Here is a 27,057-nt window from a genome sequence, read left to right as displayed (position 1 = left end):
GCCCGAGGCAGCCGGCGGGGAGGGGACCCGAGGGCGCGGGTGGCGGCGGGGTCCCCCTCGGACCCGCCTCTGTTGACAGTGCGTGGGAGAGTGATGGTGTCGCCGGAGAGGGCGAAGGAGAGACGGACACCGGAGACGGGACGTGGGGGCCGGAGACGGCGGGGAGCGGAGCACGCGTGGGCATCGCTTGTGCGCCCTTGTTTGCAGGTGTTTCCTGGGACACTTAAAAGCAGTTCTACCCGGTACCCGTTCCTCGGTTCCTCGTCCCCGGTTCTAGACCCCAGGCCGGCATAGCCTGGAAAAAAGAAAGAGGAAGCCGACTAAGGCCAGCGCGGGAGGACCACGCCACGCCACCCCGGCGGCACACCTGGCTGTTTGCCCCCCCCCCCGCACCCCCTCCCGGCTTCGCTTCGGTCCGCGCGGGAGTGGGTACCAGGACTGGGAGAAGGGCACCACCGAACCCACAGGGCCCCTGCAGCAGGCTAGGGTGGGCAGGGGGAGGTACTTAGTGGGACTTTGTCCTCCCTGCCCACCAGTGTCACCTCCAGCCAAGTGCCAGAGGGGACAACACCCTGGAGGAACAGGCCGGCCTGCGTCCCGGCCTCTTTCTGCCATCTGGCGTCAACAAGGCAGAAAGACAAGAGCCGGTGCCAAACTGGAGAAGGGACAGTAATGGAGATCAAACCAGGCAGGAGTTGTGTTTGACCACCAAACAACGCTGACTCTAAGGTCACCCTGAAGGACACTGTGCCAGTGTCCTAGATTCAGTCTCTGGCCAGGGTTCGCCCCGCCCCCCAGCTGGGCCTGAGTCCCAGAAAGGCACAGAGTGGTCTCTGGGGACACAGTTAGGCTGTGCAGCCCCCACTCTCCAAGCCCCAACCAGCCAGGCCTTCGCAGGTAAGCGCAAAGAGAGACCTGGGCTTGGAGTACTAGGGACCAAGGGTACAGGAAGCCTGAGAAGGGGGCTTCAGAGAGCCTCCGTCCAACTACGGATGGTTCTGCAGATGGGGAAACTGAGGCTCAAGAAGGATTGAGTTGCTAGAGGGCAGGCAGTGAGTAGCCAGGCCAAGATGGGACCTGAGCTTTCTGGCTCCTTGCGCTCCTCCTCCATCCTGCTTGCTTCCCTCCCTCCTCCCATCGTCCCCTGTGACCCACATCCACAGGGCTGCCACCCACCCCACCTGCACATTCCTGCCGCTGCCTGGGAGGCCGCAGGACTTGGCTTTCACCCCGGGGCCTGCCTTTGACTCCAAGACTTTGGAATCGGGCTCACCAGCCCCCAAGGGCTGCAGCCTCCCCTCTCTGGACCCTGTTGCAGGGAGAGCAGGCTGAGAGAGTCCCAAAGGAGAAGTCAGTGGGCTTAAAACCTAGCACCCTGCTCCCCACACCTAACATCAGACACAGTCCCAGCTCCGCACACTCACTCTACTGCTTCCTCTGCTGGACACATGCACACTTTCCACTGGTCTGGGGCCCTGGAAAGGATGACTATGGCTCTCGGGGCGATGACTTTCTGCTGAGGCTGTCCCCAAGGCCGGGGTCCACAGGCATTCATAAGGCTGCTCACATCAAGTGAGCAGACCAGAATTCCAATTCTGGCTTCGCTTGTCACTTTGTGACTCTAGATGTAAGATTTACCCCTGCCTATGCCCAGTTCACCTTGCATGGGGCCGTTGTTGAGACTGAATGAGACGAAGATGTCAAGAAAGGAGTACAGTGCCTGGAACCAGGGGCTATCTGATAACATCTTTACATCTTGACCTTCGAGAAAGGGCTGGTTTTTCATCCCATCACTGGATGGCCCTAGGTATGTCCCCACTCGCTCTCTTGCTCTAATTGTACCTAGCTATAAGGAGTGCAGGCTGCTCAGCCCGAGGGCCACAAGAAATCACTTTCAAGTCTCCATGGCAGAAGATAGGGCGGCCCTCAAGGTCACCAACGACCTGAAAGGTGAGTGTACTTGATGAAATTTTCTGGGACTGAGTTTGTGGGAGAAGTGGGGGCTCTGGGGAAGGTCTCCCTCCAAGGCCTGACGTCCAGATGTCTGCTGACTGCACTCCTCCACACAGCCTCCATCTCTGCCATCCTTCAGGGGTATGGGGATGGGCGAGGGCCAGTGACGGACGCCAGCGCTGAGCTGCACAGACTCTGCGGCTGCCTGGAGTTGCTGCTACAGGTGGGCCCCTCTGCCTGCCCTCATCCCTGCCCTCCCCGCCCCTCTGCCTGCCTCATCCCTGCCCTCCCCGCCCCTCTGCCTGCCTCATCCCTGCCCTCCCCGCCCCTCTGCCTGCCCTCATCCCTGCCCTCCCCGCCCCTCTGCCTGCCCTCATCCCTGCCCTCCCCGCCCCTCTGCCTGCCTCATCCCTGCCCTCCCCGCCCCTCTGCCTGCCCTCATCCCTGCCCTCCCCGCCCCTCTGCCTGCCTCATCCCTGCCCTCCCCGCCCCTCTGCCTGCCTCATCCCTGCCCTCCCCGCCCCTCTGCCTGCCTCATCCCTGCCCTCCCCGCCCCTCTGCCTGCCTCATCCCTGCCCTCCCCGCCCCTCTGCCTGCCCTCATCCCTGCCCTCCCCGCCCCTCTGCCTGCCTCATCCCTGCCCTCCCCGCCCCTCTGCCTGCCTCATCCCTGCCCTCCCCGCCCCTCTGCCTGCCCTCATCCCTGCCCTCCCCGCCCCTCTGCCTGCCTCATCCCTGCCCTCCCCGCTTCTCTCCCAGGTCTGGTTTCTCGGGAGGGCTTTTCCAGATTCAGACTCTGCCCCTGGCTACTCCACACTGTCTGCTGCTCCGGCCATCAGCAAGTCCCTCCTGACAGCTAACCTCTCTCCTGAAGACTGTCATTATAGGCTGGGAATGGGGAGATCCAAAACTGGATGAGGGGAGGCCAGGGGCGGGGAATCAATCTTAGAGCCATGGGGTGTGCTAGTGTAAGAGACGCAGGAGAAAGCTAGCTTCCAACGAGGGAACCAATGCTACCCCACCTTGCCAGGAATGGAATAGATGAGTCTGATGGAGACTCATCTAGAAGAGCTGTGGTGACATCTGCTGCCCACAGTCTAGCTTGATACCTAGATGGGCGGCCTGGACCTGGAGCCTGCCCTTTAAGTCTACAAACCAATTGGGTCTTCCCCTTGACATACCTGAATCTGAAAGAATACATTTTCTTTTCTTTTCCGAGGTGGGGTCTCACTCTAGCCCAGGCTAACATGAAATCACTATGTAATCTCAGTGAGGCCTCAAACTCACAACAGTCCTACCTGGGCCTCCCAAATGCTGGGATTAGAGGTGTGAACCACCATGCCCAGCTGAAAATACATTTTTTTAAAAAAAAAAACTCTTTTTAAAATATTTTGTTTAGTTTTTATTTATTTGGGAGAGAGAGAGGCAGACAGACAGACAGAGAGAATGGGAATGCTAGGGCCTCCGACCATTGCAAATAAACTCCAGACGCTTGTGCCCCCTAATGCATCTGTCCCCGGGAATTGAACCAAGGTCCTTTGGCTTTGCAGGCAAACACCTTAACCTCTAAGCCATCTCTCCAGCCCAGAATACATTTTCAATCAACTATAAAGTCTGTTTCCACCTTCTTTTTCTCTTTCTTCATCCCCTCGCTCTGCCTCGACTCATTCTGGTCACAGGGATACACATGAGTCTGGCCCCTACCCTCCCCCCGCCACCCTGCCTGGGGTGGGGGAGAACAGAGCACCGTTTCTTGGTCTGGGTAATTTTGTGTTTGTCTCTGTTTCATGCTTTGGGGTAAGCTCTCACTTTAATGACATGTATGACTTTCCTCTGGTCTCTGAATCTACCACGAGTGTACTTTTCTTACACTCTAGATGTATCACATGAAAATCTCCTCTAAACTCTGGCCCTGTCACCTGCGTACCTTCTCTAAACTCGGGGCAGCCATGGGTATAACTCCTTTTACTACCCATTTCTCTTCTGAACTTCTTGGTCTCTACTTTGACATTTCCCCTTAAGCCACTACCATTTACTCTGTTAACGTTCTTCCATGGGGAAGTGCAAGATCATGCTGAGCCTTCCCTGCAGGTGCGTGTTTCTTCTAAATCTCTGTACATAGGTCTCATCTCCCATGTGCGTGTGGGTCCACTCCCACACACAGTGTTTTCCTAAAGGCTTCCATTTCTTTTAAGTGAGCCTCACGAACTGTGTCTTCCACATGGGTGTGTGTCTCCTGCCTCACATGGGTTATGACTCTCCTCCCCCAGCCTTCTTCCCAGTCCTAATCCCCCCCTAAATAAATGCCACAATTTGTGACTTCTCCCTAAGTAAACTCAATAATTCATAATATATCCTTCTTGAGTCTGTTTTTATCAATTCTTTGTTAAAAATAGAACAGGAGGGCTGGAAAAATGGCTTAGTGGTTAAGCACTTGCCTGTGAAGCCTGAGGACCCCAGTTCCAGGCTCGATTCCCCAGGACCCATGTTAGCCAGATGCACAAGGGGGCGCACGCGTCTGGAGTTCGTTTGCAGTGGCTGGAGGCCCTGGCACGCCCATTCTCTCTCTCTATCTGCCTCTTTCTCTCTCTGTCTGTCTCTCTCAAATAAATAAATAAAAATAAATTTTAAAAATTTATAAAAAATAGAACAAGAGGCTGGAGAAATGACTTAGCTGTTCAGGTGAAGCCAAAGGACCCAGATTCAATTCCCCAGGACCCACCTAAGCCAGATGCACAAGGAGCACATGCATCTGGAGTTCATTTGCAGAGGCTGGAGTCCCTGGCGAGCCCATTCTCCCTCCCTCCCTCCCTCCCTCCCTCTCTCTCTCTCTCTTTCTCTCTCTCCTCTCTCTCTCTCATTGCAAATAAATAAGTAAATTCAAAAAAAAAAATAGAACAGGACTCAAGATTGGGGTTCATAAATCTGGGGGAACCCTCCTAAACCCCCAAATCTTGCATCACTAAGACTGGCCTTCTGGTTAGAGCCCATATTTTCACCATCACTAGCTTAGTTGAGCCGGGCATGGTGGCACACGCCTTTAATCCCAGCACTCACTTGGGAGGCGGAGGTAGGAGGATCGTAGTGAGTTCAGGCCACCCTGAGACTCCATAGTGAATTCCAGGTCAGCCTGGGCTAGAGTGAGACTAAGGGGGAAAAAAAAAGTAAGGACTAGCTTGGTTGATTTTTTGAGCACTCCCTGTTATTTGCACTGTTTTATTCTCTCCCCATTTAACCCCTTGAGGTGCTTAGTGACCTTCCCACAAGCGTAGTCATCCTCCTTCCCCTAACTTCACCTCTTGTCACAGTTCAGAGCACACTAGGAATGCCGCTGCCTCAGGGCCTTTACACTTGCTGTTCCCTCTGCCTGGAATGCTGTTCTCTAGAAGTTTTCATGGCATGGCTTCTCAAGTCCTTCAGGTCTGGAGGCTTTCACTGGCCACCTCAGGCTAAATTTTCAATGCACACCACACACACACACACACACACACACACACACACACACACTCACACACCAGGAGCATATTTATACAACACACTTGCTTTTTTTAATTCATGTTTTTGAATGTGTATACCCATGGGGTACAAGGGTGCACGTGAGCACGCACAAGTGCAGACCAGAGGGCCACACCAGGGGGTCTTGCTCAATGCTTTCCACCTGATTCTTTATGTTATTCAAGGTAGGGTCTCACTCTAACCCAGGCTGACCTGGAACTCACTCTGTTGTCCCAGGCTTGCCTCAAACGCACAGCGATCCCCTTCCTCTGCCCCCTGAGTGCTGGGATCAGAGGCGTGTGCCTCCATGCCCAGCTACTCTACGTTATTCTTAGGAGCAGCGTCTTGTACTGAACTTGGAGTTTACCAAGTCAGCTAGTCAAGCTAGCCAGTTTGCCCTGGGTCTGCTTGTCTCCACCTCCCAAGTACTGAGATTATAGGCACACACCACTACATCTAACATTTTTACATGGGTTCTGGAGATCCGATCTGAGGCTGTCATGCTGGTGTGCAGCAAGCACTTTATTGACTGGGCCATTAATTTAACAGGTTCATTGTCCTCTACCAAGATCCAAGCTCATTGATTAGTTCATTGCTGTGTCCCTAGGCCTTAGAGCAAGACCTGCCTATAACAGATACTCAGGAGGTGTCTGTGAATGAAGGAATGTAACCTCAGGCTCAGAGAGATCAAGCATCTTGCTGCTGGTCACGGCCAGTAAGGACAGTCATATCTAAAGCTAGACCTGTCCACAGGAGCCCTTTCCTCTCCTGTGTGCTTTTCTAGCATTCCAGGAGGCAAAATGGGTCCAGCAGGAGCTATCACCATGCATTCTTTTCTCTCATTGGCCTCTCAGTTTGACCAGAAAGCCCACAGAAGTTTCCTGGGAGCTCGGAGAGATTACTGGGACTTCCTCTCTGCTGCTCTGCAGCAGCAGCGGGGAGACACAGAGAAGGTCCACTTGATCCGCTCACAGGACAAGGTATGCGGGCCAGGTGATGGGAAGGGGGACCTTGGAAGCCTGACAAAGCCCTGGCACCAGGCACTTGACAAGAATGGTCAGAGAAGGGAACATGAGGCCACTTCCCTAGGTACCTTCCTCACTCCCTGGTCTTCAGAACTCACTGAACCTGCCCTTACTGCCTGGCTTGCCACTCCCAGCCTTGGCCCTGGCTTTCTGCTTCCCTTGTGTCCCCAGTGCGCTCTAGCTGACCTGGCCCCACTCCCATCCTGATCCCATCCTCTCTTTGGCCCCTGTGCACCCTGCAGCTGAAGACCCCTCTGGGTAAAGGCCGCGCTTTCATCCGCCTCTGCCTCGCCCGTGGACAGCTGGCTGAGTCGCTGCAGCTCTGTCTCCTGAGCCCAGAGCTCACCAGGTGGGACTGCCGGGCCACGGAGCCATCATCCCATGGAGACACCTGAGCTCACTTCCCTCTTTCACCCCAGATGACCATCAGGGATGAGGGACTGAGTGTCAGAAGGGAGAAAGGGCCCAGGAGTCCTACAGAGTGCTGTGTTTGGGCCTCTGTCCCCCAAAGCCCCGCCCCGCCTGAGGACAGTCTCCTGTGGCATGCACGTGCTGACTCTCGGAGATGTGTGGGGCGGGGGCAACGTCCAGTGTGTTCGCTCCTGTTAACGCAGGGAATGGTATGGGCCCCGGAGCCCTCTGCTGTGTCCTGAGCTCCGGGAAGACATTTTGGACGGTCTGTATGCCCTCAATGGGGTGACCTTTGACCTGGACCTGCAGCAGCCAGACCTGGATGGAGCTTGGCCCATGTTCTCAGAGTAAGCTGGCTTTCAGCCCCTGGCCCGGCCATTGCTCTCTTCTTTCTTGCTCTGTAACTCTGCCTCTTTCCCCAGTATCCTCTCATGCTAGTCCACGATGCTGAGGTCAGTACTAAAGACTGACTGAGGGCTGGAGAGGTGGCTTAGCAGTTAAGGCTGCTTGCCCGTGAAGCCTAAGGACCCACGTTTGACTCTCTGGGTCCCGTATAAGCCAAATGCACAAGGTGACGCAAGCATGCAAAGTGGCCCATGCTCACAAGATGGCGCTTGTGTCTGGAGTTCAATTACAGTGCCTGGAGGCCCTGGCATGCCAAATCTCTCTCTCTCTCTCTCTCTCTCATTAAAAAAAGGCCAGTCTCTTGGGCTTGCCTCAAAAAAAAAAAAAATACTGGCTGGCTGGTGGGATGAAGGGTGAGGAAGATGGCGGTAGGCTGTTGGGATGGAATAGATGGATAGAGGGAGCGTGGCATGGATGGAGAGTGGGAAATATACAGATGGGCCGCTGGGAAGCAGAAAGTGTGGTTGAATGAATGGGTCATTGAAGAATTGGGATTCCCCCCACACACATCACAAGATCAAGCCCGCTGCTAGAGGGAAGGCCCTAAGAGCCCTGTGTCTCACTTTCAGGTCTCGCTGCTGCAATGCCAGCCAGACCCAGGGAAGAAGACAACGGAAGATCAAAGGTTCCCCAAAGGAGGTGCCTCTGCCCCCTCACTCTGAGTTGTTTCGTGCTTGTCCATTACAGACCCTCAAGTTGAGCAGTTACTAGGCCCAAGGGGAGGGAAGCTGGTGTGTAGATCTCGCGATTTCTTGAACCCGGAGTGAGAAGAGGGTGCATAGACCGATGGAGCGCTTGCCCCACCTGCAGGAGCCACCGGGGCCCTCAGACCAGGGGCTGCTGTGGTCTCGGGGGGGGGGGGAAGGGGGCTAAGACTGGAAACTTACAGGAAATGACTAGGGACTGATTGATCTCTGCTGAGGACAATACACTAGGCAGCTGGTCTAGTTCAGTTTGGGACTGACTAAAGACACAGATGGTCCTGTTGCAGCCCAATTCCATGCCTCACTAGTCATGGTAGGTACTGGTCAGATGATGTTAGGGCTCAGTCTCCCAGCTGAAGAAGTCTGTCCAGGAGGAAGAGCCTAAAGGAATACATTGCAATCTATGTTAAATGTGCAGTCAGCCTTCCGTATCTGTGGGTTCTGCATCTGTGGACACAACCAACCACAGATACAAAATATTTAGAAAAATGATTGCATTGGTACTGAACATGTGTGGAGTCTTCTCTCGGTTCCCTAAACAAGGCAGCACCATGACTATTTACATAGCATTTGCACTGCATAAGGGATTATAATTCATCTCGCGATAATTTAAAGCATATGAGAGGTTGTGCATAGGTTAGATGCAAATCCTACACCATTTTATACAATGGACGTGAGCTCATCTCTTTAGACATTTACTTAAGGTCCTGGAACCAAATTCTCCCATTCCCACGGGATAACATTAATATACCAATGTAAGCAAAGACCGGGTGTGGTGGCGCACGCCTTTAATCCCAGCACTCGGGAGGCAGAGGTAGGAGGATCGCTGTGAGTTCAAGGCCACCCTGAGACTACATAGTGAATTCCAGGTCAGCCTGGGCTAGAGTGAGACCCTACCTCGAAAAACAAAACAAAACAAAACAAAACAAAACAAAACAAAACAAAACAAGACACATAGGAGGCCCCCAGAAGACTTTTTTTTCCTGCTCTGCTGGGGATTGAACCCAAAACCTCACACATACTAAGCAAGTGCTCTACCACTTAGCTATAGCCCCAGTCCAGAAGCCTTTTTTATTTTAATTATTTATTTATTTATTTATTTATTTATTAGAGAGATAACGGGTGTGCCAGGACCTCTGGCCTGCTGCAAATAGACTCCAGATGCGTGCAGCACCATGTGCATCAGGCTTATGTGGGTACTGGGGAATCGAACCTGGGTCTTTAGGTTTTGTAGGCAAGCGCCTTAAGTGCTGAGCCATCTCTCCAGCCCCCAGAAGTCTTCTTGAGAGAAGACACCCTGCTGGGTGTTAATCTACTTGACATTTCATCACAGTTTTACATACCAGACATTATTATTCTCATCTTAAAGACAAGAAAGCTGAAACACAAGGTCAAGTTCAAGGGGAAGGCTAAAAGGACAGAGTGTGAGGAACTTAAGGGGAAGACGATCAATGCTGCAGGCTGAAAGTAGGGAGGAAAGGTTACAGAGACACCTGCTGTCCACTCTCAGCTCAAAATGGTGGATCAGTGAGGCCTTAAAATTACCTCTACTGCGCTTTTGTCCAGTGGGGGGCCTGGGAATATGATAAGAAGCTAGCAGCCCGGGGCTGCGTCCTCTCCCCATGCATCAGGTCAGTGACCTAAGGCTGAGATGACAGAACTGAGATTCTCCACAGGGGTCAGCAGCCCTGGGACGGACTCCTCTCAGAGAGCGGCCGGAAGGGCTCCACAGCAGCGGAGCCAGCTGTTTGCAAGATGCACTCAGAGAAGACCTGCTGCCTGGCCTTCCCAGCTCCCCACAACCCATGCATCTTCCTGCCTTTCTGGAAAAGAAGGGAGAAGATTTCAGTTGCCCTCAGAAGACCTGGGAACTGGAGGGGAAGGAGCTTCACATAAACCAGGAGGATGAGACCCCAAAGACTGAGAGATTCTGGGAAAACTCAGTAGTCAGGATCCAGCCATGGAGAGGGAAGGCCAAGGATGCTCAGAAGGAGGTAACTGGGATTATGGCTGAAGGCGAAGGGCTCCTGTCAGGGACAGGAGGTCAGTGAAGAGCAGACGGGGTGCACAAAGGGATACGGATTGAGGTCATGACCAGGGGTTGCTGGCCTCTAGCACACAAGGAAAGACAGAGAAAGCAACATCAGAGAGCAGGCAGGGACAGGAAGGGCTTAGCATTCTGGGGGTGTCGTGGGTCCTGCAGGGCCTGGAAACAAAGGAAGGTGCCACCACCACAGAGAAGCCACAAGAGCCAACACAAGTAACCAGTGAGACCACACAGGAGGATCCAGCAGAGGTGGCCTTGCAGGAGGTGGTCAAGGTAACATTTGACGTCCCTTCTCAAACCAGAGGGTCCCCACTGGTAGCTCAAGTGCCATTCCAGCCCAGAGATCAATTGTTTGTTTGTTTTTTGAGGTAGGGTCTCACTGTGGCCCAGGCTAACCTGGAATTCACTATGTAATATCAGGGTGGCCTCGAACTCACGGCAATTCTCCTACCTCCGCCTCCCGAGTGCTGGGATGAAAGGCGTGCGCCACCACGCCCTGCTCCAGAGATCAATTTTGACTGTCCTAAGGTTATTGGGAATGCCCCGTGAAAAATCGCACAATCTTCAGCTCCCGGTTCCCACCTCCTGTTACCTTCCATTAAGCTCACTGTACTTACCGATATCTCCTGCTCAGCTCGGCTGTGCCCCTGAGCTAGAGACCCCTGCCAGCAGATCTTCCACATAGTCATTTATTCCCAATTCCATCTTCCTCCCCAGTGTCAGCTCCACTGCTTCTGTCTCCGATGCCCCTCAAGGTGGTCACCAAGCCTTCCCTCAGCCTCCGTCCTAGCCAGAGTCGTGCAAGAACTTGGCAACTTCCATCCTTCAAGGAAGGCAGGAATAGTGACCCCAGGCTCAGCCAGCTTCCCAGCACTGTCCCCAGCCCTGCGTTCTACCCAAAGACCTGGCTAGGGCCTCATAGGGGTGTGGGGCACGTCACCCAGGGCTGGGGTCTCGGCCCTCCTCCTTAGCTCTCCCTTCCCCCTGTGGTTCCCAGGGCCTCCGAAACCAGCTCCAGCAAGCCAGAGAGCAGGCCCAGGGCCGGGAGCAGCTGCTACGGGTACAAGAAGAGGAGCTGCGGGCTCTCCGGGAGCAGCTCAGCAGGTAACCCTGGAAACACCAGCAAGCCTGGGCTGCGGGTCTCCTGAGCACCCGGGCCTGGCTCGAGCCCAAGTCTGGGATGCTGAGGCCAAGACAGCAGTATTCCTTATTCCACAAGGCTCCCACCTCACCTCTCTCCACAGCCCCCTGCCAAGACCCCAGGAAAGTCCACGCTGCCTGTCCCTGTCACCCTCCCATGCTGACCTCTGCCTCGTGATGCCTCTTCTTGGTGCTCCTCTATCTTTCCAATCTGCTTGGTTCCTATCCCAGTTTATTAGTTACTTTGCTCGTTGCTGGGATAAATTACCAGACAAACGCAACTTAAGGAAGAAAGGGTGTCTTGTGGCTCACGGTTTGAGGGTGCAGTCCGTCATGGTGGGGAAAGCATGGCGGTCAAGAAGCAGAGAGATGGATGCTGGTGCTCAACTTGCTTTCTCCTTTAAAAAAAAAAAAAAAAAATTTTTTTTTTTCAAGGTAGGATCTCACTGTACCCCAGGCTGACCTGGAATTCGCTATGTAGTCTCAGGAAGGCCTCAAACTCACAGTGATCCTTCCACCTCTGCCTCCCCAGTGCTGGGATTAAAGCTATGCACCACCACGCCCAGTCATTTGCCTTCTCCTTCTAATACAGTTCAGGACTTCTGCCCATGGAAGAGCACTACCCACATTTAGGGTGGATTGTCCCACTTCAAATAACCTAATCTAGAAACTCCGTCACAGACATGTCCAGAGGTTTGTCTCCTGGGTGATTCTAGATCAAATTGACAATATTAACCATCATGGTAGATTTACTCTGTCTTCCTGACCTAGTTAGGGTTGGGAAGGGAGGAAATGAAGAACATTTGGAGGCTTTCCAGTGCAGAGAGTATAGACTTGCACCCCCCGGCCCAGCTCCTTCAGCCAGTTTCTGGGCACAGTTGTCCCTGCATATCTACAGGAGGTTGGTTGCAGGGCTCCCAACAAATATGGAAATCCATAGATAGCAGAGCCCTTTGTATGAGATGGTGTGCTGTCTGCATGGAACCACCCCATGGTTGGTTGAATCCAGAGGCTCCACTAGCAAAGGGATGACTGTATTGCCCTCTGTGTGTCTCTCCCCTTCAGCGCCTCTCTCCAGCCAGCAGCTCCATCTTCCCTCCATCACCTTGACCTCATGACCCAGAAGGCACTGTCTGTCACAACCCTCTCCCTCAGTGTCTCATATCAGCTTTTATTTCATAATCTATTTTTTATGTTACCACCAAACAGAGATTCTCCTGAGTCTTATTTATTTTTCTTTTTTTTTTTTTGGCAATGATAGGTTCTTTTATTTCAACCTTAATTACTAATGTTAACTGTATTTTTCTCTTCTTTTTCATTTGTTTTCTTTTTCTTTTCTTTTTGTTTAATTTCTATTAGCATTTTCCATGATTATAAAAAAAATCCCATGTTAATTCCCTCCCTCCCTCCCACACTTTCCCCTTTGAAATTCCATTCTCCATCATATTACCTCCCCATCTCAATCATTGTACTTACATATATATAATATCAACCTATTAAGTACCCTCCTCCCTTCCTTTCTCTTCCCTTTATATCTCCTTTTTAACTTACTGGCCTCTGCTACTAAGTATTTTCATTCTCACACAGAAGCCCAGTCATTTGTAGCTAGGATCCACATATGAGGGAGAACATGTGGCGCTTGGCTTTCTGGGCCTGGGTTACCTCACTTAGTATAATCCTTTCCAGGTCCATCCATTTTTCTGCAAATCTGAGTCTTACTTATTTTTCTATCTTTTTCTGAGAGAGAGAGAGAGAGAGAGAGAGAGGAGAGATAGAGAATTGACACGCTAGGGCCTCAGCCACTGCAATCAAACTCCAGACACTGGTGCCACCCAGTGGGCATGTGCAACCGTGTACTTGCCTCACCTTTGTATGTCTGGCTAATGTGGGATCTGTAGTCGAACATGGGCCCTTAAGCTTTGCAGGCAAGCGCCCCAACCACTAAGCCTCTGACCTGGAATTCACTGTGTAGTCTCGGGCTGGCCTTGAACTCACAGTGATCCTCCTACCTCTGCCTCTGAGTGCTGGGATTAAAGGTGTGCACCACCACGCCCAGCTGAAAGTGTATGTAGGAAAAGAGGTGAAGGAGAAAGTGTAGGTAGGAAAAAGTCTAGACAATGAGAGCCAGCTTAGGGAGAGCCTGCAAGGTCATTAAAATGACTTTGGCTTTGACTCAGAGTAAGATAGGAGCCACTGTGAACTCCAAACAGAGGAGGGACATAATTTGATTGACTTTTAAGGTTATAGAGAGACTTTATTAAATTAAAAGAAGAAAAAGGAAGAAAGTATAGAAAGCTCTTGCCCACGAGGAGAAAGGAGGAGATATAGCCCATTAGAGACCCAAATTGGGGGCTAAGCTAACCACATCCATGACTGGTTTTGTTTATTTTTTTGTTTTTAAATATATTTGATTTATTTATTTACTTTATTTTGAGAGTGAGAAAGAGACAGGTGAGAGAAAGAGAGAAAGAAGGGGAATGGCACAGGGCCTCTAGCCTCTGCAAACAAACAACAGATGCATGTGCCCTGTTGTGCATCTGGCTTATGTGGGTCCTGGGAAATCAAACCTGAGGCTTTGCATACAAGTGCCTTAATCACTAAGTCACCTCTCCAGCTCCTGGTTTTTTGTTTTTACATATCAAAAATATGAGCAAAAAAAAAAATATGAGCCAAGGGTAGTGGCACACGCCTTTAATCCCAGCACTCAGGGAGGCAGAGGTAGGAGGATCATTTTGAGTTTGAGGCCACCCTGAGACTACATAGTGAATTCCAGGTCAGCCTGGACTAAAGTGAAGCCTTACCTCAATAAACCAAATATAGGGCCAGAGAGATGGCTTAGCTGTTAAGGCGTTTGCCTGCAAAGCCAAAGGATCCCAGTTTGATTCCCCAGGACCCACGTGAGCCAGATGCACAAGGGGGCGCATGCATCTAGAGCTCCTTTGCAGTGGCTGGAGGCCCTGGTATGCCCATTCTCTCTCTCTAATAAATAAAATATACATTTTTTAAAAAAATACATATTTACTTGCCTTTTAAACTTGCTAATTCAGCGATTTTCAGTATATTTATAGAGCTGTACAACCACCGCCAAAATTAAGTTTAGGACCTTCTTGTCACCCCCAAAAGAATCCCCATGCCCATCAGCAGTCCACCCCAGTCTACGTTCCATCTCCAGCTACAGGGATCCACAGTTTCAAAGGCCCATAGAGCAAGGCTGGCCACAGGCAGGCTGGCAAAGCTGTTGTCCAGCAGGACAGGGTGAGGAAGAGGACGGAGAGCAGCTGCTGCTTTCTGGGTGGACTCTGAAACAGGGCTTCCCTGAGGGACTAGATGTGGGGTCTGAGAGGAAAAGAGAAGTCAAGAGTGACTGAGTGTTTTCAAACACCATCTGGAAAGTTGGGTTCATCATCGGCAGCGATGGGGAAGTCTACTACTGTGCAAGCTTGTAAGGTCTGTGACCCACGTCAGGTGTCCCAGTGCCGCTGCTGAGTAAGAAGCTGGGTGTGGTGTTCTAGAAAGAAGACGCCCTGGGAGTTGCTGGAGAGCCTTGTCAGACTGCAGATGGAAGCAGCTCACCTTGAGCTTGAAGAGCAAGTGCTACTGGGTCCTCAGGTTCAGAGAGCCCAGCACGGAGCCCATCGCTGGGCCAAGGGACTATGGATAACCAAGTTAGGACAGTGAGCCACGATTGGCCAAAGTACCACACGGCCAGTTCTACCCGTCAACTGTGTTTGCTGTGTCTCCATGGCTGTGAGCAGATGGGTGTGTCACAGCGAATGAAACTCTGGAGGTCTCCCCTAAAAGACATGGGGAGACCAACGGGAAAGAGCTGGAACAGTGTCTGGCAATAAGAGTGGCTGTGGGAAAACAATGCCAGGAGAGAGGAGGAAGCTGGATTATCATTCAGGGTTGGGGTGACATTGGAGCATAATCCCAGCGATGGACCTAGCAATGTTTGGGAAGAGTCCTACAGGCAGACAGGATGGTGACAAAAAGGCTAAAGAGACATGCTCTGGGGGACAGGAGGCCAGTGTGGCTAGAGCAGAGGACAGAGGGGCCTGAGGTTACTCTCTAGCTACAGGTGCTCAGGTTTTGGCAAGGATGTTTCTTGGAGAGACTTGAAAATATAGACTGATGGTGGATGGAACCGAAGCCCTCATGAGCACATCCAGTGACAGAGAGGGAGACCCCACAGGCGCAGGTCCCAGAGGGAGTAAACAGATTGAGGCTGAGAAATGGAGTTTCTGCTGCTGCACCGTTTCTGGCTCTAGGCCCCTGGGACAATGGCTTCCTCTGCTGTGGGCCACAGGTCCCTAGTCTGCAGAAACAGATGATCAAATCTATCAGGTTTCTGCTCCAACTGAGCTTTGTTAGGACAACAAAATAAGGTGGAGAGCGAGGAAGACACCTGACATTGACCTCTGGACTCCATGCACATACATACATGCACACACCACACAGACACGCACACACACACACAGGAACCTAGAGTCATTATGCAAGTAAAATAACTGAGGAAAATTTAGTCATCAGCTAAGAAATGAAGAGGCTGAAGTCTAGGATATTCAGACACGGGGGCTGGAGAGATGGCTTAGCGGTTAAGTGCTTGCCTGGGAAGCCTCAATTCAAGGCTTGATTCCCCAGGACCCACATTAGCCACATGCACAAGGGGGCACACACGTCTGGAGTTTGTTTGCAGTGACTGGAGGCCCTGGTGCGCCCTTCTCTCTTACTCTCTCTATCTCCCTCCTTCTCTCTCTGTCTGCTGCTCTCAAATAAATAAACAAAAAAATTAAAAGTCCAGAGATGGCCTCATGCACGCCTTTCACAAGGCTGACTGGCCTTTCAGAATTTCAGTGGCTATCCATTATTGGTTTAATTCCACAAACCACCCAACTTTCCACCTTGTAGACTAGTAAATGGAGGTGTTTTTAAAATTAATAGTTCAAGCTTGGCATAGTGTCTCATGCCTGTAATTTATGAGACTGAAGTAGGAGGTTCATCATGAGTTTGAAGCCAGCCAGGGTTCAAAGTAAGTTCCAGGTCAGCCTGGGCTATACTGAGATTCTGCCTCAACAAAAAATTAATATTTCAAACAGTCAAACCTCTTGGCAGTCATCTGCTCCTCAAATATGTTCAAAGTCAAGGGCGTATGTGCAAGCGCGCGCACGCACACACACACACACCCCCTCAGAGCAGGAGACCCTTGCCAGCATCCACCCACCACAGGGACACACTCTCATCTGAGCCATGGAATAAGAAGCTGGGACCATTTTATTTTCAATTGAGTAAAGTTCTTGGAACCTTCTAGAAAACCACTAGTGACAAAATGAACAAGCAAGAATAGACCTGAGGAGGCTCCAAGCACCAAACTGAGAAAACAGTTTAGAAAAGCCTTATTTTTGCCGTTACTTTTACAATTGGAAAAGAATATAGGATGACTTTTAAGATACATGAAGGCACAATAACCACCCCAAACCCTCTACTGCTCCCGCTGCACCTCTTATTGTTTCCAGCTGGCCACAGTGTGCCTGGCCTCGATCCCCACACACCCACCTCCTTTGAGAGAGAGGCCGTGATTATGAGCATACCTTTCCAGAACATTCTGTTTTGAGATGGAAATGTTGAGCTGGAGAGATGGCTCCATGGGTAACAACAGTGCTTCTGCCCAAACATGAGTTCGATCCCCAGCGCCGGTGTAACTAAGCTGGACATGGCCGCATATGCCTGCCATCCCAGCGCTGGGGGAGGGTGGGGGGCTGGACAAGAGGATCACTGGGGCTTCCTGGTCAACCAGTCTAACTAAAAAACGGGGTTCAGTGAGAGACTCTGACTTGGGGAGATAAGGTGGAAGAGCAATGGAAGACATTTGATGTTTTCCTCTGGCCTGCGGAGTGCGGGGGTAGCATCTGCATACACACATGCGTACACTACACACACACACACACACACACACACACACACACACACACATTACTACCAGAAAATCCATAGCTATGTGTACACCACACATGCACACGTGCACATACTACCAGGAAATCCATAACTAACTAACTAGAGTGAAATGGGAATGCTGAATGATGCAAGAGATGAAGGGAGGGAAGAAATGGAAATGTGGACTAGCGCCCTCTACAGGAATACTCAAGATTGGGCCCTTGTTTTCTTCCGTCTTTTAAATATTTAATTTATTTATTTAGGAGAGAGAATGGGCATGTCAGGGTCTCTAGCTACTGCAAACAAACTTCAGAAACATGTGTAACCTTGTGCATCTGGTTTTCCGTGGGTACTAGGGAATAGAACCTGGGTCCTTTCACTTTGCTGGCAAGGACCTTAACTGCTAAGCCATCTCTCTAGTCCCTTTTCTTTTGTAAAAAATATTTTATTTATTTATTTACAAGCAGAGAGACAGAGAGAGAGAGAGAGAATGGGCATGCCAAGGCCTCCAGCTGCTGCAAACGAACGCCAGATGCATGTGCTACTTTTATGTGCCCGGCTTTTCATGGGTACTGGAGAATTGAACCCAGGTCATTAGGCTTTGCAGGCACATGCCTTAGCTGCTGAGCCATCTTTCCTGTCATGCCCCCTTGTTTTTATTTCTCTTAACTGATTGCTGAGATTTGAGACCATACACGATGGTGTTTGGTGAGTAGTGTGTATACTTCTGTGTGTTGCGTTTGTATTTGTGTTATGAAGCGGTGGGTGTTTGTGGTAGATGCAGGATGTGGTGTGTATGGTGTGTGGGGAGTGGATGTGGTGGTGGTGTGTAGATATTGCACAAATGTGTAGACTTCAGCTTCGGGGCACCACCAGTTGCTCCAGGGCCTCCCCGTCTCCAGTCCTGAGCTGGCCCTTTCAGAACTGAACGTCGTCTTGTGCCTGCCCAGGTGTCAGAGACAGAAAGCCCGGCTGCAGGCGGAGCTGGAGCAGGAGCGACAGGAGGCGGAGAGGAGAGATGCCACGTACGAAGGGGAGCTTGCAGGGCAGCGGGACCTGGTCCAGGCCATGAAGAGGAGGGTGCTGGAACTGATTCGGTAAAGACGGAGGTGGGAGGGGAGGACCTGCGGTACAAAACGGGACTGGCAAGGGAGGTGGAGGCTGGACATGAAGAATCTACTCTGCTAGCAACTTCCAGGGTTCTAGACTTTTCACACATGTGAACTCATTTCCTTGCTGTCATACCCAGTGTATAGTTGAGGGAACTGAGGGTTATAGGGGCTGAGTTGGTCACTAAGGTCAAACAGCATATAAATTACAGGGCCACTGGGCATGGTGGCACATGCCTTTAAGCACTCAGGAGGCAGAGGTAGGAGGATCACTGTGAATTCAAGTCCAGCCTGGGACTACACAGTGAGTTTCAGGTCAATCTGGGCTACAATGAGACCTTACCTCAAAAACAAAACAAAAACAACAACAACAAAAAAAGTATGTGTGTGTGTTTGCTAGCCACACATGGTGGCTCATACCTGCAATTCCAACACTAGAGAGGCAGAGGCAGATTTGTTAAAAATCACTAAAAATTATTAGAAGACAGAGATGAGACAGTCTGACTCTCAGGAAGTAGGGAAAATTCACAGAGAGGTGGCAGACATCAGAGAACTATAGACATAATGAATCACCGTAGGGCTGAGGATATAGTTCAGTTGGCAAAGTGCTTGTCTATTATGCACGAAGCCCTGGGTTTGATCCCCAGTCCTGCATAAATCAGGCATGGTGGCGCATATCTGTAATCCCAGCATTCAGGAGGCATTGCCAGGAAGATCAGAAGTTCAAAGTCATCCTCAGCCACATGGTGGATTTTCAAATTATCTAGAGGAAAATATAAGTAACAATAAAAGAAGCACAGGTCAACATATGTCAAGAGTCTGTAATGGTTTTTAAATTCTGACTTTTGTTCTGACTTGTCAGGAAAAAAAAAAACCTGACTTTTGTCCTAGAATTCAGTGTCCAGATTAACCATGAACTAAGTGAAGAAGGTCAAGGTGAATCAGACAGGTCTCAGAAAATTCACCTCCCACACATCCTTTCTTAAGAAGTTAGTTAAGGATGTGCTCCAGAAAATAAAAAAATAACATAAAAAGGAAGTAAGCCAAGAAAGGAGATGTGGGATTCTGGAAACAATAGTCCTAGCTAGGAGGAAAGGAAAGGGAGTCCCCAGATGGCACATGGGCAGAAGCATGGGGAGAATACGTGATATGTTGAAGAACCTGAAGGAGGCCAGGCATGGTGGTGCAGGCCTGAAGTCCCAGTACATGGGAGACGGAGGCAGGAGGACCATGTTTGAGGTCAGTCTGAGACCCTGTCTCAAAAGTTAATAATGGGCTGGAGGGATGGCTTAGCAGTTAAGGCGTTTGCCTGCAAAGCCAGAGGACCCAGGTTCTACTCCCCAGGACCCACGTTAGCCAGATACACAAGAGGGCGAACACATCTGGAGTTCATTTGCAGTGGCTGGAGGCCCTGGAGCCCCCCACCTTTCTGTTAAATAAATAAATAATAATTTTTTTAAAAAAAGTTAATAATGAGGGGGCTAGTGCAAGTGTGAGGGCCTGAATTTGGATTCCTGACACCTACATAACTCACGCATGATGGGGCATACCTGTAATCCCAGCCCTCAGGAGGCAGAGAAGGTGGATCACTAGGGCAAGCTGACCGGCTGGTAGTGTGGCCAAATCGATGCGCTCTGAGGTGATGAGAAGCCCTGTCTCAATAGATGAGACAGCATGATTAAAAAAGACACCAAGCATCAAGCTCTGGCCTTCACAAGCATGGGCACACACAGGCACATGCATCTGCACACACACGTGAGCCTATGCCCACACATACATGAATAGGCATGCACACATGACACCACACATACAACCAACTGAACTTCATCCCCAGCCCTACTCTGGTTCTTTTTTTTTTTTTTTTGGTTTTTCAAGGTAAGGTCTCACTTTAGCTCAGACTGACCTGGAATTCTCTATGTAGTTTCAGGGTGCTCAGGGTGGCCTCGAATTCACAGTGATCCTCCTACCTCTGCCTCCCGAGAGCTGGGATTAAAGGCGTGCGCTACCACACCCGGCTAGGCTGATTCTTTACATTGTCTTTGCTCTCACCAAAAAGCAAAATAATGATAATGGATAATAATGATGGGCTGAGGGGACAGCGCAGTGAAGCTGTTGGCCTCACCTGCATGGAGACATAAACATGCTGGGCACAGGGGCACACTCCAGTGCTGGGAGGCGAAGACTGGAGGACCCCTGTCTTAATTTACATTGAGTTAAAAGCATGGCTAGTGGCTCCCAGAATCAATGCTTTAGAAGCAGCACTGCTGGGTCTCCAGCCTAGTCTAGTTGGTGAGCTCCAGCCTAATTAGAGATTATCCCAAAGGAGCCAGCCTTTCTAAGGATGACCCTCTAGGTTATCCTTGCTCTCCACATGCACGTATGCCTCCACACCCAAACATACACACACATGAAGAAAGAAGGAAAATAATGTGTTAAAGGTAAATTATACAATGAATCATGAAAGGCATTTACAATCCACCCCTCCCCGCCCCAGCCTAAAAGGTGGGCATGGTGGTTTATGCCTGTAATCCTAGCACTTGGGAGGCCAAGGCAAGAGGATTGTCATGAGTTCCAGGCCAACCTGAGCTACAGTGTGAATCCCTGCCTCAAAAGAAAAAAGAAAAAAAGAAATAGAAGGGAAGGGGAGGGAAGAGATAAAAAGGGAAGGGGAGGGGCTGGAGAGATGGCTTAGCGGTTAAGCGCTTGCCTGTGAAGCCTAAGGACCCCGGTTCGAGGCTCGGTTCCCCAGGTCCCACGTTAGCCAGATGCACAAGGGGGCGCACGCATCTGGAGTTCGTTTGCAGAGGCTGGAAGCCCTGGCGCGCCCATTCTCTCTCTCTCCCTCCATCTGTCTTTCTCTGTGTCTGTCGCTCTCAAATAAATAAATATTTATAAAAAAAAAAGGGAAGGGGAGGGAAGGGGAAGAGATAGAAAGGAAAGGGAAGATGGAGGAAGGGAAGGGAAGGGAGTAAGAGAAAGAAAAGAAAAGAAAAGAGAAAAGAAAAAAGAAGCTCCTGGAAAAACAAAATCCTTTCAGGACGGACACTGCTTTAAAACACACCATAGCTTTATGGGAAGCAACATGTCTGTGTTGTGTATCTAATAACACAGACGCGCTCCACTTGTATTCATTCTGTCTGTCCTCCGCTGTCCTGGCAGTTAAGAACAGTCGCTCATGCTGGCTCGGAGAGCTCTCTCCCACTGAGCTACACTCTCAGCGTCTTGTTGTCAATGCTTGGAATCATTCTGGAGACAATCTGAATTACAGAAACAGTGAACATTACCACCTTACAATACTAAATATAGAAAAGACTCACATAGAATGTTCCATGAGCCAGGCGTGGTGGCGCACACCTTTAATCGCAGCACTGGGGAGGCAGAGGATTGGTGGGAGTTCAAGGCCACCCTGAGATCCCACAGTGAATTCCAGGTCAGCCTGGGCTAGAGAGCGAGACCCTACCTCGGCGGGGGGGGGGGGGGGGGGGAAGGGGGGGCAGGGGGAGAGAATGTTCCATGAAGTGAAAATGCACAAGTTTGTGCTGAACAACAGGAAAGCTACCAATCACAATTAGAGGTTGTAAACTTGAAATATTGAGCTGGGGCAATTTTACTTGATTTAGATTAAATTAAAAATATAGCTAGTGGCTCCCATAGTGAATGCTTTAGGAACAAATGACAAGTTAGGAGAAGGGGGGAAAAGAGCTGAAGGAAAGAGACTCTGGCAACATCACATTACAGACTGGGAGAAGGTATTGCCCACAGTTAATAAAATGAAAAATCGCCAGGAATGGTGGCACATGCCATTAATTCCCAACACTCGGGAGGCAGAGGTAGGAGGATCACTGAGAGTTAAAGGCTAGCCTGAGACTACATAGTGAATTCCATGTCAGCCTGGGCTGGAGTGAAATCCTACCTTGAAAAATAAATATATGAGTATATTCTGTCAAATAACAACGATAACCAACAGAGGAACCAAAATTAGGGATCTAACCACGCTGGGAGGAAGGAGAAATTGGGAAGGATAGTAATAAATCAGAAAAGTCTGCTACTGTGGGAAAGCACTCCGTAGAAAATGTTCTTTCTCGAAGGAAGGATATCAGCCTGTTACTTGAATATGGAAACAACACCAAGGAGAAGCAAGAATTAAAACTTAAGAAATGGTCTATTGCTGAAAACAGGAAGGAGTGCAGAGGGAGCCTATTTGTCTTTTGATGTGAACCCTGTTCTGTTCTGTTCTGTTTCCTTGTTATATCATGTGTCTGTATCACTTCAACAAAAACTGTAAGCAACCCACATTCCTAAAGTTCCTTTTAAAAGACAGTGAGGAAGGACAGAGCCAGAGCCAGGCAGGCGGGGGTGGTGGATCAAGCCTTTAATCCCAGCACTGGGACACAGAGGTCGAAGGATCACTTTGAGTTCCAGGCCACCCTGAGAGTACATAGTGAATTCCAGGACAGTCTGGGCTAGGGCGAGACCCTACCTTGAAAAAAACAAGAAAAGGGCTGGAGAGATGGCTTAGCGGTTAAGCGCTTGCCTGTGAAGCCTAAGGACCCCGGTTCGAGGCTCGGTTCCCCAGGTCCCACGTTAGCCAGATGCACAAGGGGGCGCACGCGTCTGGAGTTCGTTTGCAGAGGCTGGAGGCCCTGGCGCGCCCATTCTCTCTCTCTCCCTCTATCTGTCTTTCTCTCTGTGTCTGTCGCTCTCAAATAAATAAATAAAAAGTTAAAAAAAAAAAAAACAAGAAAAGAAAAAAAAAACAGAGAGAACAGATCTGCAAGCACAGAAACAAATGCACACAAGGGAGTTTGTTTCAAGCGACAAAACAGAGATAACGGGCCCTATGTGTCATATACATCTACAGCTAGAACCCCAGGCTTCTGTGACCGGGGAGTGCACCTTGGGGAGGTGACCGGACTTGGTCAGATTCTGCTGAGTCAGGGGAGCTTGGGGGACCACTGTCCAGTTTCCCCCAAAGGTTGCTTAGTCTCTCACAAGTGTCTCCCCTCATTTTTCTTTCTCTGCCTTACACCTCTTTCTCTGCCCTTCTCTGTCTCTAATTTGTCTCTCCCTCTGCATCGCTGTGCTCTGGGGCTCCACCTCTCTTCCTCCTTGATTTCATCTCCCTCTCCACTTTTCTGTGTCTCCTGCTCGGTGCATCTCAATCTTTTTTCCTCACCAACTCTCCAACTCCCCGTCTCTCCTTCGGAAGGGCTCCCTGCCCTCCCTGCTTCCTCTCCAATTCTGCGTCCCTTTCTGCCCTGTGTATACCCGTTCCCGTCTCCCTTCATCTCTGCATGCGTATCTCTGTGCCTCCTTCCAATGCTCTCCCTGTCGCTTCCTTTCGGCTTGGCCTTTACGGTTTCCTTTTTCCGGGCTCTGTCCCTCTGTCTGTCCCCCTCCACATCCCCTTCTCTCTGAGGGTGGGTGGGTGTCTCCTCTTCTGCCCGGTTCTTCAGCGAGAAGGACAACCAGTGGCAGAGGCTCCAGCAGCTGTCCGCCTTGGTCCCTGGACACTGCGTGGGCTGCAGCAAGATCTTTGGGAGGCTGTCGCGGAGGTACCCATGCAGGTAAGGAGGAAGGAAGGGACCCCAGCCGCAGCCCCCTGCCCGCCCCAGAGAAGGAGGAACGGGGGACTTTGCTTGCTTAGTTTGAACTGACTGGTTCTTTGAGGCAGTCTCACTCTGGACCCTGGGCTGACCTCAAACTTGTGATCCTCCAGCCCCAGCCTTCTGAGTACTGGCACTACGGATGTGTGCTACTGTGCCAGACATGGGAACCAGATGTTTGTAAAGGGCTACTTGTCACCGCATCTGGCTACTGCCACTAAGCATTCTTGAAGCAGAACAGTGGGAGGGACCTAGAAGGCAGGGGTCCTGGCAGATGGGGGTTTTGTAACCTTCAGGAATCTCCTGCTGAGCTCCTGTCTGGAAGGTCATCACTGCCCAGAGGGAGCTGCTCTCTGACCTGCCTCTGCTCTCCTGGGTCAGGACAACAGGGCAGGGGAAATAAGTAAGCAGGAGAAGCTACAGCTTGTGTCCAGGTCAGCTCTCAGGACGCCCTTTAGGGAAGGGGAGACTTCTGAGATAACTAAGGGCCATCTGGCTGGAAGATGAGGAACAGCAGATGGCCACAGAATGCTGGCACTCATGACCCCCCAGCAGGCCCTGGGTACTCCCCCAGCCAGCTGCAGAGGCCACCTGGCTTCCCTGTGTCTGTTTCCCAGGCTCTGCGGAGGCCTGGTTTGCCATGCCTGCTCGGCTGACTACAAGAAGAATGAATGCTGCTGCCCACCCTGTGCCCAGAGAGGAGACGACAAGGTCACCTGACCAAGATAGCAAGATGAGCCAAGGACAGACCACCCCATTCAGTTCACTCGCTGCCTTCGTCCTTCCCAGCTCTGCAGTCTGTTCATTCCTACCTTCTAGCAGCTAGTGAGCTTGGGCCCCAGAGCTGAGTGGAACATGCCCCAGGATCTGGAAGCTTGAGTCTAATGTGAGGGGGATGGGCTGCGGCTTCTCTATCAAGTCCCTTGGGGCTCGGCAAGCCCATGACTGTGACAAGAGCTGGTTCCCCTCCACACTCCCGCCTCACCCAGCCGCAGTGCCCACCTCGCACCCCAAGGAGAAGAGAAACTGCATAGTGTGGGCTCTGCAGGGACTGCCTGCTGACCTGCTTCAGGGGCCTGTGCTTGGTCCATTTTGTTTTACTTTTAACAGGTTTATTGAGGTGCCAGTGACATATGATAAACGTTACCTAATGCGTGGGTTTTGACTTGAATACACATCCGTGCGGCCAGCGCCATGTTCATGTACATATCCGTTGGAGTCAAAGCTTCCTCATGCCCTCTGGTAAATGCCCATGCTCAGCTCCTGCCTCCACACCCAGGCAACACTGACCCTTCTTCCTGTCACCAGGAAGCATTGGCATTTTCAAGAATGCATATGAATAAAAATACACAGCATGTTCCTTCGTGCTGCCTTCCTCCAGTCGGTGTGATCGCTTGGAGATTTTTCCCGGTTGTTGCGTATATCTGTGGTCCTTTTCTATTGCTGAGGAGTCGTCCACTGTCTGGCTGCGTCTGTGTGTTTACCTATCACTTCATATTTGAGTGGTTTCCAGCCGGCTCCTATTGGAAACAAGGTTCCTCTGAGCATAGTATACCAGTCTTTGTGCACACACACACACTGTATTTCTTTGGTGGAAACACTTAGGAATGAAATATCTGGGACATATGGAGGTGCTTCGAGAGTGGATGTAGCTTTAAAGAAACTACTAACCTACATACAGTCCCTTAGGTATCTATAGGGGACTGGTTTCAGAAGTCCCTGTCCCTACCAAACTCTGAGAACACCCTAGTCCCTTACATAAATGGTGTGGTATTTGCATACAACTCACACATGCCCTCCTCCACACTTTACATTCTCTCCAGCTTATTGAAAATGCCTAAAACAATGTCAGTGCTACGTAAATAGCTGTTGTTTAGGAAATAATGACAAGCAAAGAAGACTGAGCATGTTAGGTGTAGTCACAATTCTTACACGTCAGCCTGCAGCTGGTTGAATCTGTGGGGACAGAAACCACAGACACAAACCCCATGGCCATAGAGGGCCACCTGTATGTGCAGGGAGGTCGTATGTTGTACCCTCCCCCATCCCCCAGTTGCATGTGAGGCTCCCTGCTGCTCCCCAGGGCATCTGAGCTTGGGCAGAAGAGGCACACGCAGGCGGCATTCTGCTCTTCCATTCCATTCATCATGGTAACTTGATTGGGCCCCATCTGTGAGTTCCTGGAGTAGGAGACAGCTGTGTGTGACCCTGTGGGATGTGCACTCAGTCAGTGGTTGATAGAGACAGATGAGTAGATTGGGAGGCAAGAACATTTCCCCTGCCCTCTCGAGGAAGGCTTACGCAAACTGCCCGTCATTCATGGAGTTGCAGTGCTTCTGAGAACCTGTTTCGGAAGAAATGTGGGCCCCTCTCTATGACAAGGCAATTATTTGCCCTGCACATTGTGCACCCCCAAGGAAGCATTGTCACTATCCCCATCCGCTCTGCTGGAGCAAAAGGCCATGCTCAACCACAGCCACGCCCGCAGGGGTTCATAGAAGATGCCCCCAGCAGACACTCATGCAGCCCTGAGCATCTCTTTGCTGAAGCCCTGTCTGAGCACACAGGCCCTGAGCCAGTGCCATCAGTGTGTGTGGCGCACGCCTTTAATCCCAGCACCCAGGAGGCTGAGGTAAAAGGATAGCCTTGAGTTTGAGACCAGCCTGGGACTACAGAGTGAGTTCCAGATCAGCCTGGGCTAGAGTGAGACCCTGCTTTAAAAAAAAAAAAAAAAAAGAAAGAAAGAAATTTTCAAATAGTACAAACAAGCAATGAGATGGTATTTCCTCCTATCTAAATTGGAAACAATAGATCATATACAGTGTTTGTAGTGAGCACGTCAGGCCCTTTCAGAAACTCATGATGGCAGAGTTAAGTGGCACAGTGTTTTTGGAAGGCAATTTAGTAATCAAAATTTAAATGTAGGGGACTGGAGAGATGGCTTAGTGGTTAAGGTATTTGCCTGCAAAGCCAAAGGACCCAGGTTCAATTCCCCAGGACTCACCTAAGCCAGATGCACAAGGTGGTGCATGCATCTGGAGTTCATTTACAGTGGCTAAAGGCCCTGGAGTGCCCATTCTCTCTCTCTCTCTCATAAATAGATAAATTTTTTTTTATTTTTTTTGTTCATTTTTTATTTATTTATTTGAGAGTGACAGACACAAAGAGAAAGGCAGAGAGAGAGAGAGAGAATGGGCACACCAGGGCTTCCAGCCACTGCAAATGAACTCCA

The 27,057-nt window shown here is 50.6% G+C and overlaps 1 protein-coding gene across 3 annotated transcripts; it reads left to right on the top strand.

Moving 5' to 3' along the window:
• The first annotated feature begins 122 nt into the window (after positions 1 to 122).
• Positions 123 to 25,205, top strand: Rufy4 (RUN and FYVE domain containing 4). Of its 3 annotated transcripts, XM_045147643.1 has the most exons (14): positions 177 to 242; positions 537 to 897; positions 1,847 to 1,950; positions 2,070 to 2,176; positions 6,302 to 6,427; positions 6,715 to 6,821; positions 7,087 to 7,230; positions 7,858 to 7,927; positions 9,669 to 9,986; positions 10,196 to 10,312; positions 11,037 to 11,143; positions 18,061 to 18,207; positions 23,676 to 23,786; positions 24,443 to 25,205. In XM_045147643.1, exons 3-14 carry the CDS (start codon positions 1,905 to 1,907, stop codon positions 24,543 to 24,545), a joined length of 1,503 nt encoding a protein of 500 aa, XP_045003578.1. In that variant the 5' UTR covers positions 177 to 242; positions 537 to 897; positions 1,847 to 1,904; the 3' UTR covers positions 24,546 to 25,205. The 3 variants fall into 3 exon arrangements, with proteins under 3 accessions (XP_045003576.1, XP_045003577.1, XP_045003578.1); XM_045147641.1 differs by having other exon boundaries at positions 123 to 897; XM_045147642.1 differs by having other exon boundaries at positions 123 to 897; positions 1,655 to 1,950.
• The last annotated feature ends 1,852 nt before the right edge of the window (positions 25,206 to 27,057 follow it).

The sequence above is a fragment of the Jaculus jaculus genome, chromosome 4, assembly GCF_020740685.1.
Source record: "Jaculus jaculus isolate mJacJac1 chromosome 4, mJacJac1.mat.Y.cur, whole genome shotgun sequence".
Classification (NCBI taxonomy): domain Eukaryota; kingdom Metazoa; phylum Chordata; class Mammalia; order Rodentia; family Dipodidae; genus Jaculus; species Jaculus jaculus.
This window is presented reverse-complemented; position numbering and strand designations above follow the sequence as displayed.